At 41.7% G+C, this 22,217-nt stretch overlaps 1 protein-coding gene across 1 annotated transcript in view; it reads left to right on the top strand.

Annotated features, from left to right (window-relative positions):
• The window catches only part of LOC126466175 (uncharacterized), a 197,061-nt gene extending 176,243 nt beyond the window's left edge, over positions 1-20,818 (top strand). The window contains exons 3-4 of the mRNA XM_050096363.1: positions 6,942-7,131; positions 20,038-20,818. Of these exons, the coding sequence (XP_049952320.1) occupies positions 6,970-7,131; positions 20,038-20,574 (699 nt within the window). The 5' untranslated portion in view covers positions 6,942-6,969 and the 3' untranslated portion in view covers positions 20,575-20,818. The remainder of the gene's footprint in view (positions 1-6,941; positions 7,132-20,037) is intronic.
• Positions 20,819-22,217: the final 1,399 nt, after the last annotated feature.

A 22,217-nucleotide genomic window follows, 5' to 3' on the forward strand; every position in this document is an offset into this window, starting at 1 on the left:
ATGTTTGTAGGAGGGAAGAGTGGAGAGGGAGATAGTTCCGAGCCAAGACTTTGGAAGTTGGTGGAGAAGACTGGAGGGGAAGGAAGCCCTGACAAGAGATGGATATTTTACAGAAACAAAAATTTCTCATTAAAAGCAGTTCTAAACGAAATATATTCAAGAACAAAACGCTTTTTGGCACAGAAATTCATACCGTTTTAGATACAAAAACATGAGACTGTTTTAGACGTCAAATACTGTCATTAGTAATATGCAGAATAACACGTAGCGACATTAGTTACATATTTAAACCCTAACTGTTTCCAAATAGCATACAAGCAACTGCCAGAGCCTCCGCATGTGGAAGGAGAAAGGCTGGGTGACAAAAGGTGGCGTAAGTGTGTCGGTGCACGTTTAAAGAGGGCCGCACAGATACATGATCGTTGTTAAGTACAGTACCACATTTAAATTTTTAAGGCACGACTGCCGAAAGTGCGTGTTAGTGTACAAAAATTTTAAAAATTGCTTGCCCACACATGCGTGAAAAACCCCATCCTACTTATAAAAATTTCAAGTGACACGTTACATAAATCCAACAGATAAAAATGTATACACGACTTTTTGTTTGTATACATGCGTAAAATTGTAAAGGCATGACCAACTGAAATTTGTTGCAGTGCAAATTGACTGAAATCTTTTGCATTGCAAATTGGCTATGTAACTTGGCATAAAAATATTTTCATTTTTATGACAAAATTAAATTTCATGGGGCGTTGCTCATCCGACCAATTGCAAATACGTACAACAGTAGCTACAAAAATTAATTCGCACTTTGAATTCCATAATACAACAAAGGGGAAACTACGAACGCGCCGCATTTAAACGTCAGTGCAGTCGTACAAGGAACACTAAACGTCTTAATGCAACTCGGTTGTATACTTCATAACAACATATGCCACAAACAAACAAAAATTATTAGTATTTGCTTATTTTTGGTGCACCAGAGAAATAATAAATTTTTATATTTGGTACAGACAGTCGGCATACAGACAGATGCAATGTCCCAGATTTTTGTTACCGCGATGGTCTAGCGGCTAAAGGCGCTCAGTCCGGAACCGCGCGACTGCTACAGTCGCAGGTTCGAATCCTGCCATGGGCATGGATGTGTGTGATGTCCTTAGGTTAGTTAGGTTTAAGTAGTTCTAAGTTCTAGGGGACTGATGACCACAGATGTTAAGTCCCATAGTGCTCAGAGCCATTTGAACCATTTTGTTGCCCAGGATGCCACTTAATTGTTACTCGATTAGCAGAATAATCGAAAAAAGTATTTCGCGCACATATGTTGATTGAAACATTGATATCACATTTGCAACCTTCTTATGGCGACATGGAACCTCTTCACGAGGAAAACAATGCACACGAACTCCTGGACAGTTTAATTGTAATGGAGTTTGTCACTGCAGATCGATCAGTTCCATCTGCGCTTGTACAGGTCCGTTTTCAACTGAAGTAACAAACGCTCTCGAAACCAGCTCAAAAATTGACGGAAAACATATAGAAAACTTTTCCACAGGTTTGTTTATAAATAACTCATCTGCTACCAGTCACGATTTTCTTTATTTTATTTTTCGCACGACGCGTTTTGGGAAATGATTCCCATTTCCAAGTGAGATTTTTGTGTTTGTTATGTTATTCCTGTGTGATGTTGTCGATGTTTGAGATTCTGCTTCACTTCGTTGACTTTAATGCAATATATAAGAAAACACGCGAATTTTAGTTGGTTGTCGATCTTTTTGTGAAGTTAGTGGCGAAATTAAGAATAATTTGTACTTACAGTTTCGTTATGGTCCATTTGCGCAGAGTCTCACACACACACACTAAACATCACACACAACTTGTTGTACACTTTTAAACATCGAAAACATTTTACATAAACAAAAGTTACAGAGATGTTCATATAAGTAGTCAACAGAGATGACATTATAGGTCTTCCACAGAGGTTATTTTTGTACAGAGGCTATTTACCTTCACAATTGGGATCATAATTTACTTATGTCTATTTTCCAGTTGTGCTTATTTCTGTGTGTTACTATCTTTATTTAAGTATACTACCGAAACATCTGAAGAAGTTCACTGATTCGCTTTCAAGGTTTTCGTTTAATATTTTATCTTCATATTTTCTGTAATTTGAATATATCTCCAGGTCTTCTAGCAAATCCATTTTATGTCCTTTATTTAGTCCGTGGAGTACTTTGACATTAAGCTCTATTTTTTCCAAATGGGTGTCCTGTATTATGTATATGTGTTGCTATGGCTGATGTAGTGTGTCTGTTGTGTGTGTAGGCTTTTATGTTCTCTGTGTACCTGGTGTTGATATTTCGGCCTGTTTGTCCTAGGTAGAACATGGAGCATTCCTGGGATGTGACCTTGTATATTCCAGAGCCTGAGTATGGATCATGCTTACACTTTATATTGTGTATTAGTTTTTGTTGTAGTTTATTAGATGTAGAAGAGCCAATTTCTACTTTCTTTGACACAATCCTAGACAAAGTGAAGAAAGACCTAGGTACATATTGCACCACAGAAGAAAAAGAGAAAAACAAATGTATGTCTAGTATCCCATATATTGGGTTTACAGCCCTTGTAACTTTTAACAGAAATAAATTTACTATTTTGTTAGTGCCAAACAAAGGAATAGAAATAGGAAGAGGATTGAAAGTCCATTCGCCAGAATTTGAGCTGCTCTGTACCCTAAGTTGGTTTACAACAACAGGACGAATATGTACATCCCAAAAATCTGTTCAAAAAAACAAACTGTGTTTGCCGTTTCATTTGTGCGTCCGCTTCCCATGTTGGACTGCTGCAGACACAATAATTACCGGATGCAGCGTTCCTCTATTTTTCATGTTTCCTCCTGTCGGGCGCGTTGTCACCAGATAAACATCATTGCAATTACAGGCAGAAGCTTGTGTTTGCTGTTTTTTTTTTTCCCCACATGTCTCTTTCAGGCGATTGCCTATTGCAATTATTATGCGATTTGAAGGCGTAAACTCAACTCTCACATTTTAAGTAGTCATCCAGTTGTCCTTCGTTTGAACAGTTAACTTACGAAACCGTGAGATCTACACGTGCAGTACAAAGTGGCATTCTCAATACGACTGGAGTCCTTTACTAATAATTATTGTTCATGAGGAGAATGTGTAGCACCGCACAGCGATCCCCTGTGCCAGGCCGTAGAGGAGATGTTTTTCTATTTCTATTCTGCAACCAGTGCGTGACCAACCCGTTTAAATATTTTGGCTACTTGGACTAGTAATGGTATCTGAAGAGAGTTTCCGCTGCAGAAGGTGAATCGTTAGGCATATAAAAGTCTCTTATGCAACGACCTGAATTCAAAAACTGCCGAGGAAGTTAACTCCCGCTGCGAATGCTTCTATTGTAGCGTTTCTTTTTCTAAGATTATCGTGCGCATAACTGTGATTTATGGATAATTGTGGGATTGGAAGGAGGAGGGTGAAACCCGGCATCAATGGTAGTCAAATTTCTAGAGAACACAGATCGAGTCACATTTCACGTTCATTTGTAGAGCAAATTAATATGGCATTTTTAGAGTGGTATGTTTTTTGTTCTAGACTAAGACTTAATATAACGTACAATATTTCTCATATTAACAGTGCTTTATTTTCTTCCCATGACAACATTTTATATTCCCAGTCGAGCTCCCTCATCTTGTCACAGAAATAAAGCCATGGAGCTTTGCTTGTTCTTACTTCTCTTATATTTAGCTTTGTCACCTACCAGAACTGATACATTTAGAACACCCACCAAAACTATTTATACAACAACGACAACAGCCCATAATATTACCTTTTAATAAGCTTTGTTATTTTTACAGTGACCACCAAGAGTTTACTACAGCAACAAGCGTGTATATACTTAGGCCACCAATACTGATAATGAAATCCTAAAACAATTACCCTACTAATTTTTATTTTGCCTTCGTAATGTAGTAACTGACTCTCACAGTACAGATCGGTAGTATCTTACCTTCCTTCACTATGCTTGTTTTCTGTTGGCTTTTGTTAGATAACATATTTTACATTTTTAAGATTGCAACTATGCTTTAAATAAAAATTCATAAACTATGGCCGAAGATTTTTATTATAATCAGTCACTATTATTAAGCCAACTGCACTTCCAAAATATAGCGGAGGAGCAGATGAGGTCCAGGATGTACATGCGAGGACTGCAGTTGGTGTGATGAATGGCAGTGGCCGAGCGGTTCTAGGCGCTACAGTCTGGAACAGCACGACCGCTACGGTCGCAGATTCGAATCCTGCCTCGGGCATGGATGTGTGTGATGTCCTTAGGTTAGTTAGGTTTAAATAGTTCTAAGTCTAGGGAACTGATGAAAAAAATGGTTCAAATGGCTCTGAGCACTATGGGACTTAACATCGGCGGTCATCAGTCCCCTAGAACTTAGAACTACTTAAACCTAACTAACCTAAGGACATCACACACATCCATGCCCGAGGTAGGATTCGAACCTGCGACCGCAGCAGTCGCGCGGTTCCGGACTGAGCGCCTGAACCGCTAGACCACCGCGGGCGGCGGAACTGATGAACTCAGATGTTAAGTTTCGTAGTGCTTAGAGCTATTTGAACCAATTTGATTCTACTGCCGCCAACATACATTTCGCGGATAGCGAGGATAAGAGAATTTAGGGCTCGTACGGGGGCATTCCCCATCGTTCTAACCGCGAGGGGAACAGGAAAGAAAATGACTAGTATTGCTACGAGGTACCCTTCGCCAAGTGCCGTTCTGTGGCTTGCTGAGTGTGAATGTAGAATTAGATGTAGATCCATAGAAGCGGAAATATCAGCTATGATCAATGGTATAAGGATGCAGAAGACACATTTAGTATATTCACAGGAATTGCTGTCTTAGTAATGGAGGATAGCATCAAATTATTTAAAATGATAAATATGTCCGGTTTGCTCTTTCTGTAACGCCATCACATGGGAGGCTGAGTACTTAATTGCTACGAGGGCGTGCTGAAAAGTAATGCCTCCTAATTTATCTGAAAATTCTTAAAGCTTTTTAAGTAAAACAAACTTTATAAACATTCTAAAGCTTTGTTCTTCAAGCGCTCTGTCGCTAGAAGACTCTGAATTGTAGCGTGTAACATGGCGGAGTGTAACGTAAACTATGTCGATGCCTGAGAAATAGCGTGCTTTAATCGCGTTTCCAATAAGAAGAGTTCGTCCACACATGGAACCCGCTCTCCTTCAGAGCCGGCAGTGCCAAATTACACAGGAGCGCTGCGACATCCGCAACAATTCGACGCCTTGGGTTCACTGTCATCGATCATCCTCAAAGTCCCAGCTTGGCTCCATCAGATTTTCATCTCTTTCGAAACCGTAAAAGAACACCTTCGATGACTTGTGGTGGTTCTTTTTACGTATGTGTATTGTTGTTATTTGTTTGTCAGGTAAAGCGTTGAGTTAATATTATTCTGCCCGCTTCACAACTGGAAAATTATTTACGCCATGGACTGTTATGGTGCTTCTCGCAGTTAGTATGCCGGAAAAGCTGTTTTTATATCAAAAGGCACCACTTAAGCGAAGATTATATGGTTTAATATTAGAAAAAACTGACTACTATTACAGCTTCAAAAGAAGAACGGCTAATCAAGAGAAATCTCCTACATTTACATTTATTTTTATTGTTTGTCAAAATTAGCAAATATTAAAATATTTACCACGACTCTGAGCCATTATCATTTAGGACAATGGCGTTGACCTCTGCATCAATGTTCCCCTACAAAATTTGTAGAAATTAATTTAAGTCACACACTACCGGAGTATAGGATCTGTTAACAGTAAAACACTAGCGACACTTTTAAGTAACATTTGATTATATTTAGTCTAAATATTACATGAAACTTACACGTTTTCGTGCCTCGTCACAAAATGGATTCTTACACAACCAAGAAACAAAAGGGAAGTTTGTCAGATCCTTATTCAAAAGGAACTGAGATTACAATTACATTCACACATCATATTAGTTTATATAGTCTTTGCGCTTTTTCTGCGATAATATTTATTTCATTACGACGTCAGTTATTTTTTCACGTTATGTGGCGTACCGCCACAGACTTTACTTTGTTAGTGATGAAGCGGCACAAGCAGAAGTGATCTGGTGGCTCCGTAAATAAAATCACACATTCTACAATGACGGTGTCAATGAGAAATGTATTCTCCCGCAGGGTGACTGACAGATGTAAATTGTAGGCGCGAAGACTAAAGATGTATAATGTTCATAATTTGTTTTGTTTAAAGGGCTTTTAAAATTTTTCATATAAAAAATTTCGAGGTTTATGGTAGAGACAATTTCTTCTTTTCAAACCTGTACATTTTCTTGTCTTCTGGAATAGCACCAAAGGAACCAGTGATTTCAATTTCGCGACGGATTTACTGCCGTAGACAGTGTGGCATTGCAGGAGAGGTTTGAAATATCACATATCACGACACACAATCTTGGGGTCGGGGTCCCAAAGAGAATTCAGACGAGAACCCTCATTCGCGACCTCAGGTACGGGGTCGACTATAATCACAAAACACACAGATCAAATTTTAGAGCTTTTGGGGCATTCTCCAAAGAATGTCAGATACGTAACGAAAAAAGGTCAGTGAAAAACAAAACAAAAAAACATTGTCTTTACGTAGAAATGTGTAAACTTACATAAAGCGTTGTTTCTCGGAGCGCTGCTAGCCAGTCTGGAATTCTTGTGCACCATCTTCATTTCATTTCATTGTAATTTCCTAAAGCCGAGGGCATTAGTTTCAGCTTGTTTCGCTAAGAAATAAAGCAGTGCCCTTTCATCCGTCCCAAAATTAGGTCGCTTGCTCATGCCTCACAGCGCATGTCGATAAAGTTCACATTTCCATTTCTTGTTGCAGGAGTGGTAAAGGGTCCGAGCAGAATACCATGGTGTTCCAATCGGATTTTATGGACGACGAGTACGAGGCGCACAGTATTCAGCTTGATGAGGAGACAGGCGAACATGTGGAGCCGATCCAGTTCACGTTCGTGGAGGGGCTAGCCACCACAAACGAGGAGACGGGAGAGCCCGAGGCATTCCGCCTCAAGGTGAGACTCAACAGTCACTAGGTATGACTTCGTAGCGAGTATAGCGGCAGGCAAAGCAGCGCGGCTCAGAACCTTCTTCATTCACACTTTTGAGGATCCTCATCATACGCAAAAACTTTTCCTCCACCTTCATTGTCTTCGCATACCTAGGTACTGCAAGAGTCCCCAAGAGACACACAAACACTAGAAACTAAAGAGCCATTTCACTCCACCACTAGCTCTAACAGAACGACCTGTAAATATCAAGGGAGCATAGTGGTTCCAGTTTCTCATCATGCTGGCATCTTCATAACACTCGAAGATACAAATGAGTAGCGCTATCTCCATTTTAGCCCGCTGCCTACGTGCACTGTTAATATCGATGCCCTTGCCTTTTTCCCGAAGGTTTTCACTTACATAGGAAAGTCAAAACTTCCCTGTATGCTGAATAAGTCCTTCCGGAGGCCATGACTCTTTCTATTTCCTGGAATTTTCTCTGCAGTCATTTCATCTTGGCTTTCCTGTGCTTCTTATTTATTCCATTCGTAAGTGACTTATTCCTGTTTTTCCTGAACATTTTTATACTTACTTCCTTCTTTCGTCAAACAATTGAAGTACTTCTTCTGTTACCGAAGGTTTCTTCGTTTACCTTCCTTGTACCCACCTACATTTGACTGTCTGACTTCTCGACAGCCCTTTTTGTAATTATGACCATTCCTCTTCAGTTGAAATATCTACAGTGGTATTCATTATTGAATCATCTACAGCCACAGTCAACTTCGAGCTCACATAATCATTCTCCACTGTTTCAAAATCCCGCTTCTTTTCACGCTGATTCTTCTTGGCGGTTTTTGCAAGCATCAGCTTATTCTTCAACAATAGTGAAATGCATTTGTATCTGCTCCTGGGCACGTCTGACAGTCAAATATTTCTCTCTCTCTCTCTCTCTCTCTCTCTCTCTCTCTCTCTCTCTCTCTCTCTCTTCTATCTATCTATCTCTACATAATGTAATCAAGTTGGTATTTTCCCATGTATCTAGTTCTTTCCCAAGTATACTTCCCCCGCTTAAGGTTCTTCTACAGTGTTATATACTGTTGAACAGCTTTAATACACTGGTGTCCAAAATTAAAGCAACAAACCAAAATTTTGCAAGGTTGCGTTGATTTTACCACAACAGTATAATCAGGTGATAGTAAAGTAGAAACAATACAAAGAATAGAGAAGGTAAACAACTGAAAAGCCCATAACTAAAGAAAAATGCTCGTTTTTTTTTTCAATTTAACGGATTTATGCACACATTTCAACAACTGGTTAATGTGCGAAGTATGGGGTGTGACCACCTCTGGCAGCAATATAGACCTGACAAACCACGGGACATGCTGTGAATGATGTCATCAATCTCATGTTGGGCAATAACGCCCATTCCTCCTGCAGCGCTGCTCGCAAGTCTTGGAGAGTGGTTGATGAATGCTGATGTTTCCCTGCTGCACCCCAGATGTGCTCTAAGAGATTCAAATCGGAAGAACGACCAGGCTACGTCATGCTTGCAATATGTTCCGTTCCCAAGAAAACATCAGTCACGCGTGCTGTATGAGGTCGAGCATTATCGTCCAGCGGAATGGGAGGTCTGGGCCCATAGTACCTCGCCTGCCGTTGTGGCCGAGCGGTTCTAGGCGCTTCAGTCTGGAACCGCGCGACTGCTACGGTCGCAGGTTCGAATCCTGCCTCGGGCATGGATGTTTGTGATGTCCTTAGGTTAATTAGGTTTAAGTAGTTCTAAGTTCTAGGGGACTGATGACCTCAGATGTTAAGTCCCATAGTGCTCAGAGCCATTTGAACCGTAATACCTCGCAACAACAGCACATGAGGACCCAAGATCTCGTCACGATACATGACAGTAATTAAACCACGCCGATTTAACCGTCCAGTTTCATGAAGAGGTGTTAGAATGGTCAACATAATTACTGCTCACACCATTCTCAATATCAGTCTCTTTCCACAATGGTAGGGTCCCGAAATCGTGTTCCACGTTCCCTTCGGATGCAAATCCGTCGAGAATTGCTCTCCAGCCCAAATCGGAACTCATCTATGTAAAGACTGTTGGCCCACCATTCGACTGTCCATGTGGCATGTTGACGGCTCCAATCTAGACGTTGCCTTCTGTGGAGACGCGTCAGAGGTACACATACAGAAGGTATGAGACAGTAAAGGCTACTCTGCTGAAGCCTTCTGTACACCGTCTGGCTCGCTACAAGAAGTCCAGTTGATGCTGCGAGGTCAAATGGCAGTTGCCGTGCAGTACTAAGCCGTTACTGTCGTGCCCTCGCAGCCAAATAACGGTTCTCTCTTTCACCTGGTCGGCCCCGCCCTTGTCTTCGGGATACGGTTTCGATCTCTCTAAACTGTCACCACGTCTGGAAAACAACAGAACCATTCACATTCAGCCATCAGGCCACATCACTTTGCGACTATCCTGCTTCCATTCTTCCAATGACCCCCCTCCTCCACAGAGAGCCGGGTAGGCTCTTCCCTGTGCCATACTGCACCGTCTGTGACTGTGCCAAGCGACTGTGAAAATCGGACTACCCGGCAATGGTTCATCCATAAGTGCCACAAAGCCTGTCCTCATCTGTAACTGTTTTATATTCCTTCGCCTACTACAGTGTTCCGATCGATCCCTGATGCAGCTGCAGATCCAGGGTCCTCTTCAGGGGGGGGGGGGGGGGAGATGATGATATTGGCTCTCCCTCCCACCGTTGTAATTGTTGTCGCATTCACTTTTAACGTGCACAGGTGCCCATGATTTTAATAATAAATACACTTAAGTATATTTTAATTTTAAAGACCATGAAACATTTCAAAAATCGATGCAGTAAATGTCCAAGAGCAATGTAATAAATCATACAGCACGTGATATATAAACTCTCAAAGTTTCTTCTACAATGTTTATACATTTTCTGTATATTTACCCTCCGTCACAAGGCACACATCTATCGGATAGCCAATTCTGCCCATATCCACCCAGCATACAGCAGTTAGTAGTAAGAGCAGCTGCCGCGATGCGGTGTCACAAGTCTTCGAGGGCCTGTGGTAGAGATGGAACAGAGAGGTCACAGTTCGTAGTGATAAGACGGTAAATCATAGAGTAGAACTGAACTGATATCTGGCGTTCCGCAAGGTAGTGTCATAGGCCCACTGCTCTTCCTGATTTACATAAATGATCTAGGTGATAATCTGAGCAGCCCCATTAGATTGTTTGCAGATGATGCAGCAATTTACCGTCTAGTAAAATCATCAGACGATCAATTCCAATTACAAAATGATATAGAGAGAATTTCTGCATGGTGCGAAAAGTGGCAATTGGCACTAAGCAGAGAGAAGTGGAAGGTCATCCACATGGGTACTAAAAGAAATCCGATAAATTTTGGGTATACGATAAATAGCACAAATCTAAGGGCGGTTAAATCGACTAAATACCTAGGAATTACAACTACGAGCAACTTAAATTGAAAAGGCCACATTGTGGGGAAGGCGAAACAAAGATTGCGCTTTGTTGGCAGAACACTTAGAAGATGCGACAAACCCATTAAAGTGACAGCCTACATTACACTTGTCCGTCCTCGGCTGGAATACTGCTGCACGGTGTGGGATCCTTACCAAGTAGGATTGACGGAGGACATCGAAAATCTACAAAAAAGTGCAGCTCGTTTCGTGTTATAGCGCAATAGGGGTGAGAGTGTCACTGGTATGATACGCGAGTAGGGGTGACAGTCAATGAAACAAAGGCGGTTTTCTTTGCGGCGAGATCTATTTACGAAATTTCAATCACCAACTTTCTCTTACGAATGCGAAAATATTTTGTTGACACCCACCTACGTAGGGAGAAATGATCATCATAATAAAATAAGAGAAATCAGAGCTCGAACGGAAAGATTTAGGTGTTCCATTTTCCCACGCGCCATTGGAGAGTGGAATGATAGAGTAGTAGTATGAAAATGGTTCGATGAACCCTCTGCCAGGCACTTAAGTGTGAATTTCAGAGAAACCATGTAGATGTAGAATCCAAGACAAACAATTACAAGGCAAGTCTGGAGACTGCGGTAGCCACTCGAATAGAGCCACGTCGTTGGTCGCAGCACGCTCTATCCAGGGATATGGCGATGCCTAGTTCAGGCAATCCCGTACACATTGTGGAAATAAGCAGGGCCGCCATCTTGTTGAAAGATGAAATCCTGCTATCACTTTCATGTTGTGGCATGAGCCACAACTGTAGCATCTCGACATAGGTGATACAATAGGCAGTGATTTCAGCTAAAAAGAAAGGTCCGTAGACTGTCTTGTTGGGCACAATGCAGACGACATTAACTTTCTCTGAGTCCTGGACATGTTCGACAATAGTATGTGGAGCCTCTACCCCTATACTCGTTAGTTTCATCAGCTGATCTTTCCCGAAATATGAAAAGTGAGTCTTCACTGAAGATTAATTTGGTTGCGAACTCGTCATTTTCGAGATGGTTCTGCTTATTAATGCAGAACATCAGACAGCACAATATGCCGTCATGGCTTACAACTTGCAGGAGCTGTAATTTGTTCGCAGCTCACGTCCCTCACATGGTCCATTGTATGTTCTGACACGTCCAGTCAGTCCGAATGTTTTGCACTGCACAAACAGCCATCTTCCTCGAATTTCTTGTATCACTTCACTGTCTTGTTGTAAACTAGTGGTGTCTAGTGAATCTTGCCGTGGAGAGCTCTTTGCACACTCACTGACGACTGGTAGGTGACAAATTCTAGCATTAAAAAAAATGCTCTCTCTCCTTTGCTCGCCGCCATTTTCAGGATCGGCGAGTCAGTGGCGCCGCTGTCAGCGATTTCCCAAATCAACTAGTCGGCACCACATTATAAAAATACATTAAAGAATTTGTCTTGCGCTATCTGTGTAATTTGTTTGTTGTGTTATGTTTAGCTATTCACCTATACCGATTTTTCAAAATGTGTCATGGACTTTATAATTTCGTTGTATATAAAATTATATAATGCAATAATTTGTTAGATAGTACTTAGTACATAGTCAACACAATTTCTAAAGAAACTAATCTCACGGAAAAATATAACCTAAAAAAACGTTCATCCAAAATATTGAAATTTACATGTGTCATGGGATTGATTTCAGAGCTGTACCAGCAACAAACCCCAACAAATTTACAGTGTTACAGCTTACAAGAAATTCGCTGAGGTGACAGAAGTCATGAGATAATTCTCAATATTGAGTTGGACCTCATTTTGCTCGGCGTAGTGCAGCAGCTCGACGTAGCATGGACTCAACAAGTCATTGAAGTCCCCTGCAGAAATACTGAGCCATCCTGTCTCTATAATCTCCCCCGCCGGAGGTTCGAGTCCTCCCTCTGGCATGGGTGCGTGTGTGTCGTCCTTAACGTAAGTTTGTTTAAGTTAGATTAAGTTGTGTGTAAGCTTAGGGACCGATGACCTCAGCAGTATGGTCCCAATTTTACCACGATAATCGTCCATAATTGCGAAAGTGTTCCTGGTGCAGGATTTTGTGCACGAACCGACCTCCGATTATGTCCCATAAATGTTCGATGGGAGTCACGTCGAGGGATCCGTGTGGCCAAATCATTCGCTCGAAATGTCCAGAATGTTCCTCCAACCAATCTTGAATAACTGTGGCCCAATGACATGGCGCAAAGTCATCAATAAAAATTCCACGTTGTTTGAGAACATGCAGTCCCGCAGTCCACGAATGCCTGCAAATGGTCTCAAAGTAGTCGAACATAACCATGTCCTGTCAATGATCGTTTCATTTGGATCCCAGGCCCCAGTCCGTTCCATGTAAACACAGCCCACATCATTATGGAGCCACCATCAGCTTGCGCAGTGCATTGTTGACAACCTGGGTCCATGGCTTCGTGGGATCTGCACCATACTCGAACCCATCCATGGACTCATCGAAGCAGTCCACGGTTTTCCAGTCTCCTAGGAGCCTACTGATATGGTCAGGAACGGAGGAGGGGCGGTGCAGGCGACGTCGAGCTGTTAGCAAGGCACTCGCCTCGGTCGTCTGCCGCCATAGCCCATTAACGCCAAATTTCGCCGCACTACCAGAAAGGATACGTTCGTCGTACGTCTCGCATTGATTTCTCCCGCTATTTCACGTCGTGTTGCTTATCTGTTGGCACTGACAACTCTGCGAAAACGCCGCTGCTCTCGATCGTTAAATGATGGCCGTCAGCCACTGCGTTGTTCGTGGTGAGAAGTAATCCCTGAAATTTAGTATTCTCGGCACACTCTTGACACTTTGGATCGCGTAATATTGAATTCGCTAACGATTTCCGAAATGGAATGTCCCATGCGTCTTATCTCCAACTGCCATTCCACGTTCAAATTGTGTTAGTTCGTATCGTGCGGCCACAATGAAGACGTAAACCTTTTCACATGAAACATCTGACTACAAATGACAGCTCCACCACTACACTGCCCTTTTATACCTTGTGTATGCCATACTACTGCCAACGATAGGCGTGCATATCACTAAGAGTTTTGTCACCTCAGTGTAAACTCGAAGTGTGCACCAACCGTTATCTACTATGGTAACGATCAGAGATTTGCAAATTATACTTTCACTAGTGTGTAAAATTTACATTTAATGAGGAAAATGCTATTTCCTTCTGCCTATAATAGGGAAAGTCGGTCTTTATATTATTCCGCAGTAGAGTATCGTTTCCTTTCTATCTTGCCTTACTCAGCTTCCTGTGGCTTTCCGGATCTACTTGTAGCATCAAGAAGTGTGGCAGATCTGTTGCCGATAGCAGTACAGCCAGACAGTATGTGCCTTCATCTCGCTAACGTTCTTTGTAGGTGGTCAGACAGCAGCTCTGGCCACGTAATATTTTGATTATATTTAGACTAAATATTACATGAAACTTACACGTATTCGTGCCTCGTCACAAAATCGCTTCTTACACAACCAGGAAACAAAAGGGAAGTCTGTCCAATCCTTAGTCAAAAGGAACAGAGATTACAATTACATTCGCAGATCACATTACTTTATATAGTCTTTGTGCTTTTTCTGAGATAATATTTATTGCATTACGACGTCAGTTTTGTTATATTTGCGAAGTTCTTCAGTATTATTTTTTCACGTTATGTGGCGTACCGCCACAGACTTTACTTTGTTAGTGATGAAGCGGCACAAGCAGAGGTGATCTGGTGGCTTCGTAAATAAAATCACACATTCTACAATGACGGTGTCAATGAGAAATCTATTCGCCCACAGGGTGACTGACAGATATAAATATGTAGACGCGAAGACTAAAGATGTATAATGTTCATAATTTGTTTGGTTTAAAGGGCTTTTAAAAGTCTTAACATAAAAAATTTCGAGGTTTATGGTAGAGACAAATTCATCTTTTCAAACCTGTACATTTTCTTGTCTTCTGGAATAGCACCAAAGGAACTAGTGATTTCAATTTCGCGACGGATTTACTACCGTAAACAGTGTGGCATTTCGTCACGTAGTGAAGCATTGCAGGAGAGGTTTGAAGTATCGTATATCACAGTGACGTACAATCTCAGGCAAACAACTGGAAAAGAGCTATTTTATAGAATCCATACCATTTTCGAGACTCCTCTCTGAATGTTGGTTCAGAAATTTGTTCCTTAATAGTCGTAAAATTTTCATTGTGGAGGGGGCAGGGGTCGTCGTGATGTCTCCATCGATGCATCCTTGGATACGCAACGGTCCTGGTAGACGTTAGATTTGCCAATCCGTTTAGATATCTGTTAACATCTACATCTACATTTATACTCCACAAGCCACCCAACGGTATGTGGCGGAGGGCACTTTACGTGCCACTGTCATTACCTCCCTTTCCTGTTCCAGTCAGGTATGGTTCGCGGGAAGAACGACTGCCTGAAAGCCTCCGTGCGCGCTCGAATCTCTCTAATTTTTACATTCGTGATCTCCTCGGGAGGTGTAAGTAGGGGGAAGCAATATATTCGATACCTCATCCAGAAACGCACCGTCTCGAAACCTGGACAGCAAGCTACACAGCGATGCAGAGCGCCTCTCTTGCAGATTCTGCCACTTGAGTTTGCTAAACATTTCCATAGCGCTATCACGCTTACCAAATAACCCTGTGACGAAATGCGCCGCTCTCCTTTGGATCTTCTCTATCTCCTCTGTCAACCTGACCTGGTACGGATCCCACACTGATGAGCAATACTCAAGTATAGGTCGAACGAGTGTTTTGTAAGCCACCTCCTTTGTTGATGGGCTACATTTTCTAAGGAATCTCCCAATGAATCTCAACCTGGCACCGCCTTACCAACAATTAATTTTATATGATCATTTCACTTCAAATCGTTCCGTACGCATACTCCCAGATATTTTACAGAAGTAACTGCTACCACTGTTTGTTCCGCTATCATATAATCATACAATAAAGGATCCTTCTTTCTATGTATTCGCAATACATTATATTTGTCTACGTTAAGGGTCAGTTGCCACTCCCTGCGCACCAAGTGCCTATCCGCTGCAGATCTTCCTGCATTTCGCCGCAATTTTCTGATGCTGCAACCTCTCTGTAAACGACAGCATCATTTGCGAAAAGCTGCATGGAACTTCCGACACTATCTACTAGGTCATTTATATATATTGTGAAAAGCAATGGTCCCATAACACTCCCCTATGGCACGCCAGAGGTTGCTTTAACGTCTGTAGACGTCTCTCCATTGAGAACAACATGCTGTGTTCTGTTTGCTAAAAACTCTTCAATCCAGCCACACAACTGGTCTGATATTCCGTAGGCTCTTACTTTGTTTATCAGGCGACAGTGCGGAACTGTATCGAACGCCTTCCGGAAGTCAAGAAAAATAGCATCTACCTGGGAGCCTGTATCTAATATTTTCTGGGTCTCATGAACAAATAAAGCGAGTTGGGTCTCACACGATCGCTGTTTCCGGAATCCACGTTGATTCCTACAGCGTAGATTCTGGGTTTCCAGAAATGGCATGATACGCGAGCAAAAAACATGTTCTAAAATTCTACAACAGATCGATGTCAGAGATATAGGTCTATAGTTTTGCGCATCGGCTCGACGACCGTTCTTGAAAACTGGAACTACCTGTGCTCTTTTCCAGTCATTTGGAACCTTCTGTTCCTCTAGAGACTTGCGGTACACGGCTGTTAGAAGGGGGGCAAGTTCTTTCGCGTACTCTCTGTGTAATCGAATTGGTATCCCGTCAGGTCCAGTGGACTTTCCTCTGTTGAGTGATTTCAGTTGCTTTTCTATTCCTTGGTCACTTATTTCGATGTCAGCCATTTTTTCGTTTGTGCGAGGATTTAGAGAAGGAACTGCAATGCGGTCTTCCTCTGTGAAACAGCTTTGGAAAAAGGTGTTTAGTATTTCAGCTTTACGCGTGTCATCCTCTGTTTCAATGCCATCATCATCCCAGAGTGTCTGGATATGCTGTTTCGAGACACTTACTGATTTAACGTAAGGCCATAACTTCTTAATATTTTCTATCAAGTCGGTACATAGAGTTTTACTTTCGAATTCACTGAACGCTTCACGCATAGCCCTCCTTACGCTAACTTTGACATCGTTTAGCTTCTGTTTGCGAGGTTTTGGCTGCGTTTAAACTTGCAGTGAAGCTCTCTTTGCTTTCGCAGTAGTTTCCTAACCCTTGTTGTTGAACCACGGTGGGTTTTTCCCGTCCCTCACAGTTTTACTCGGCACGTACTTGTCTGAAACTCATTTTACGATTGCCTTGAACTTTTTCCATAAACACTCAACATTGTCAGTGTCGGAACAGAAATTTTCGTTTTGATCTGTTAGGTAGTCTGAAATCTGCCTCGTATTACTCTTGCTAAACAGATAAACCTTCCTCCCTTTCTTTATATTCCTATTTACTTCCATATTCAGGCAGTGTTCATCAACCGCAGATTTCTCTGGCTGACCCAACCTCATGTGACGTTCATGTTCGTCGCATGTCTTTAACCGTACGACACGTCTGGCCAGTATAAGACTTCCCACAGTGGCACTGGATTTTATATATTCCTGGTCTACTCAGGCCGAGGTTGTCTTTAACAGAGCACAGCGTTGATTGCGCTCGTGCTGGGGGCCAGAAAATACATTTAATCCGGTATTTCTTGAAAATCCTGCCCATCTTAAAAAACACGCCACCGACATACGGTAGAAAAACCAACACCGTGGTGTTCTCTGCTTCTTCAGGCTGTTCTTGAGATTTGGAGCGTACTGGTCCTCTCTGAATGTTGGTTGATAAATTTGTAACCTAATAGTCGTAGAAATATGTACCTCTGTAGTAAAATTTTGATTGCGGAGGGGGCGAGGGTTGTCGTGATGACTCCATAGATGCACCCTTAGATACGCAACGGCCCTGGTAGACGTTAGATTTGCTTGTTGTTGTTGTTGTCGCGGTCTTCAGTCCTGAGACTGGTTTGATGCAGCTCTCCATGCTACTCTATCCTGTGCAAGGTTCTTCATCTCCCACTACCTACTGCAACCTACATCCTTCTGAATCTGTTTAGTGTATTCATCTCTTGGTCTCCCTCTACGATTTTTACCCTCCACGCTGCCCTCCAATACTAAATTGGTGATCCCTTGATGCCTGAGAACATGTCCTACCAACTGATCCCTTCTTCTAGTCAAGTTGTGCCACAAACTTCTCTTCTCCCCAATCCTATTCAATACTTCCTCATTAGTTATATGATCTACCCATCTAATCTGCAGCATTCTTCTGTAGCACCACATTTCGAAAGCTTATATTCTCTCCTTGTACAAACTAGTTATCGTCCATGTTTCACTTCCGTACATGGCTACGCTCCACACAAATACTTTCAGAAACGACTTCCTGACACTTAAATCTATACTCGATGTTAACAAACTTCTCTTCTGCAGAAACGCTTTCCTTGCCATTGACAGTCTACATTTGATATCCGCTGTACTTCGACCATCATCACTTATTTTGATCCCCAAATAGCAAAACTTCTTTACTACTTTAAGTGTCTCATTTCCTAATCTAATTCCCTCAGCATCACCCGACTTAATTCGACTACATTTCATTATCCTCGTTTTGCTTTTGTTGATGTTCATCTTATACCCTCCTTTTATGACACTGTCCATTCCGTTCAACTGCTCTTCCAAGTCCTTTGCTGTCTCTGACAGAATTACAATGTCATCGGCGAACCTCAAAGTTTTTATTTCTTCTCCATGGATTTTAATACCTACTCCGAATTTTTCTTTTGTTTCCTTCACTTCTTGCTCAATATACAGATTGAATAACACCGGGGATTAGCTACAACCCTGTCTCACTCCCTTCCCAACCACTGCTTCCCTTTCATGCCCCTCGACTCGTATAACTGCCATCTGCTTTCTGTACAAATTGTAAATAGCCTTTCGCTCCCTGTATTTTACCCCTGCCACCTTCAGCATTTGAAAAAGAGTATTCCAGTCAACATTGTTAAAAGCTTTCTCTAAGTCTACAAATGCTAGAAGTGTAGATTTGCCTTTCCTTAATCTAGCTTCTAAGATAAGCCGTAGGGTCAGTATTGCCTCACGTGTTCCAATATTTCTACTGAATCCAAACTGATCTTCCCCGAGGTCGGCTTCTACCAGTTTTTCCATTCGTCTGTAAAGAATTCGCGTTAATATTTTGCAGCTGTGACTTATTAAACTGATAGTTCAGTAATTTTCATATCTGTCAACACCTGCTTTCTTTGGGATTGGAATTATTATATTCTTGTAACCTAATAGTCGTAAAAATACGTACCTCTGTAGTAAAATTTTCCTTGTCTTTAACAGAGCCCAGCATTGATTGCACCCGTGCTATGGGCTGGAAAATACATTTAATCCGGTATTTCTTGAAAATTCTGCCCATCTTAAAAGACGCGCCACTGACATACGACAGAAAAACCAACCCGTGGTGTTCTGTGCTTTTTCAGGGTGTTCTTGAGGTTTGGAGCGTGCTGGTCCTCTCTGAATGTTGGTTGAGAAATTTGTAACCTAATAGTCGTAAAAAGATTTACCTAGATAGTAAAATTTTCATTGTGGAGGGGCGAGGGTTGTCGTGATGACTCCATCGATGCACCCTTGGATACGCAACGGCCCTGGTAGACGTTATATTTGCCTATCGCTCTAGATATACCGGGTGATCAAAAAGTCAGTATAAATTTGAAAACCTAACAAACCACGAAATAATGTAGATAGATAGGTAAAAATTGACACACATGCTTGGAATGACATGGAGTTTTATTAGAACAAAAAAAAAAGTATTGCTAGACGCGTGAAAGATCTCTTGCGCGCGTCGTTTCGTGGTGGTCGTGTGCTCAGCCGCCACTTTCGTAATGTTTGGCCTCCCAGGTCCCCAGACCTCAGTCCGTGCGATTATTGGCTTTGGGGTTACCTGAAGTCGCAAATGTATCGTGATCGACCGACATCTCTAGGGGTGCTGAAAGACAACATCCGACGCCAATGCCTCACCATAACTCCGGACAAGCTTTATAGTGCTGTTCACAACATTATTCCTCAACTACAGCAATTGTTGAGGAATGATGTTGGACATACTGAGCATTTCCTGTAAAGAACATCATCTTTGTTTTGTCTAACTTTGTTATGCTAATTATTGCTATTCTGATCAGATGAAGCGCCATGTGTCGGACATTTTTTGAACGTTTGTATTTTTTTTTTTTTTTTTTTGTTCTAATAAAACCCCATGTCATACCAAGCATGTGTGTCAATTTGTGTCTCTCTATCTACATTATTCCGTGATTTATTCAGTTTTCAAATGTATACTGACTTTTTGGTCACCCAGTATGTTGAGTGTCCACTCACGCTCTATCTCTGAATCTTGCGCTTGTACTTACTGTAGCGATGTTCTGTCGAACAGGAGACTGCGGAGGAGCGCGTGTGCAGTGGGGGTCGGCGCAAAAAGCCCTTCCAGATTCCGCGCAGCGCCCTGCTGCAGGACGAGGACGAGCCAGACGTGAAGCGGTCCGGCCCGCTGGTGCCCGCCGCACCAACCGTCCCCACCGGTATCGTCCTCAAACGCCAGAAGTCGTGCATAATCGAGGAGCACGTGGGCCGCGCCTCGCAGAACATGAACCCCGCCGTATTCCTGCTGCCCACGCTCTTCCTGTTCCCGGCCTGGGCCAGCATCTTCTGCATCATCCTCGAGCTGTGCATCCACATGTGGGCGCACCGCAAGAACTGGGAGCGCAGTGAGCTCGTGGGAGCGGGCACCAGCCCACTGCCCGCACTCTACCGCTCGCCGCTCAACACCATCACCTCGGAGTTCTGCGCCTACTGCCAGTCGGATAAGCTTATGGCCACCATAGGCAAGCTGCAGGACGAGCGCAAGACCAGACTCGACAACAGGAAACTCAGATACTGCGCCTACGTCGAGCGGATGAGTGTCGTCACATAGCGAGCACGCCTCCTCTTGAGAGTCTGAAGCCACTTCAGTTACATTATGCACTCCACCAATACCCGTGTGGTTTCGAACTGCTATCTCTTTCGATACATTATCTTTTGCATCACAACTGTTATATCGTATTTGAAATGTTTTTCTGGATATTTTTTGTTGAAATCCAGCTACGTATTTCTAAAGAAAAAATGTTTCTAACCACTGCTACTTTATTGTGTTGGCAATAAAGGAATCTTTTTTCTTAGTTCATAGATTAAGTTCACGACTACAAAGCCTCAATAATGTGAAACATCACAGTAAAATTGTTTATTTCTTCCGTTCATTGTTAATTGCTGTGTTGTCCTGCAAAGCTGTACTCCACATCACCATCACCTACCTGAAGAACAATCTGTACTTGTTTGTAGGAATGTCCTGCTTTGCAGTTTCCAGATGTTGCAGATATGTCATGTTGTCATATATTTACTGAAGTAAGCTGCCCAGTAGAGTGTACTCTGTTTTGTTATTTTACCAGACCGAAGACGGCCGTGTGCCTGATGCCAGTCCAGCAATGAAATAAAATAAAGACTATACACTCTATGGGGCAGTTATTTTATATATATGGCAGATTTTTACTTGATTATTTTTATGCTACTTAATTCATTTCTTTAACTTCCACAACATTATGCATTCTTTTCTACACAGGAACTGAGGGCTTACTGAAAAGCGCGTCAGTATATCTTAGCATTGCTTGCATAGGGCATTATATCTATTTAAGTGAACTTAATTTGTGTACTGCTTGCCTTATATGATATAGTGGTGCTGTTTGGCATTCTTTGGACATATTCGTAATTAAAGATCTTTAATGTTTGTTAAAACAGTGGATTGAAAAAAAAAACTGAACAGTAGTTTTTTCCTCCTCTGGATAATATGGTAAGAAAGATAAGCTGCATTTTGGGTCAAGGGAAAAGTTAAGGTAATTAGAGTTTTAATAAAAGTATATAACTTTACCTACTATGTAAGAATAACTCTAAATAGATGATACTTGATGCTAATGTCACATAACTCTTTCTATCGCTGACACGTTCACTGGTAAGGAGGGAATATTGTTTCCATAAAATAAATTTCTGCTGAGTACAATTCAGTGGTTACAAGAAAAGCACAAATTAAGTCAAATTAATATCTGCATGTTCTTATTCCACTACTGAAGTCACAGAATCATTTTATTATCTATAGAGGTAAATAAAATTTATGACTAATATGAAGTGATCTACTTTTTAGTGCCTTTTGTAAAAGATAATAACCTGTATTTTACCTACTCTCCTGAGATCTTGCACATGTAGCTATCCAAAGTTATTTTATTGAAAAGCAGAGGAGAACCTTATGGAGTTTAGTCTACAACTTAAGTACAATTTATAATATTTTATATGATTCTTAAAGTTTATATCTGATGCCAAATACAAAATCTGTATTTTTAAAACGTGTCCACTTTGTTTTGCATAAAATGTTGCTATTATAAGAATGTTGTTGTTGTGCAGTTACTGAAAAGATAAAGAAATATAAAAACTGTTATTTAATAAAAGTATATATCGAAATGTTTTAACAAGTAGATGTTTTCTATTTCAGATTACTAATATAATGGATATGGTTTAAATGAAGTTAAATTT

Source organism: Schistocerca serialis, chromosome 1, assembly GCF_023864345.2.
Source record: "Schistocerca serialis cubense isolate TAMUIC-IGC-003099 chromosome 1, iqSchSeri2.2, whole genome shotgun sequence".
Classification (NCBI taxonomy): Eukaryota; Metazoa; Arthropoda; class Insecta; order Orthoptera; family Acrididae; genus Schistocerca; species Schistocerca serialis.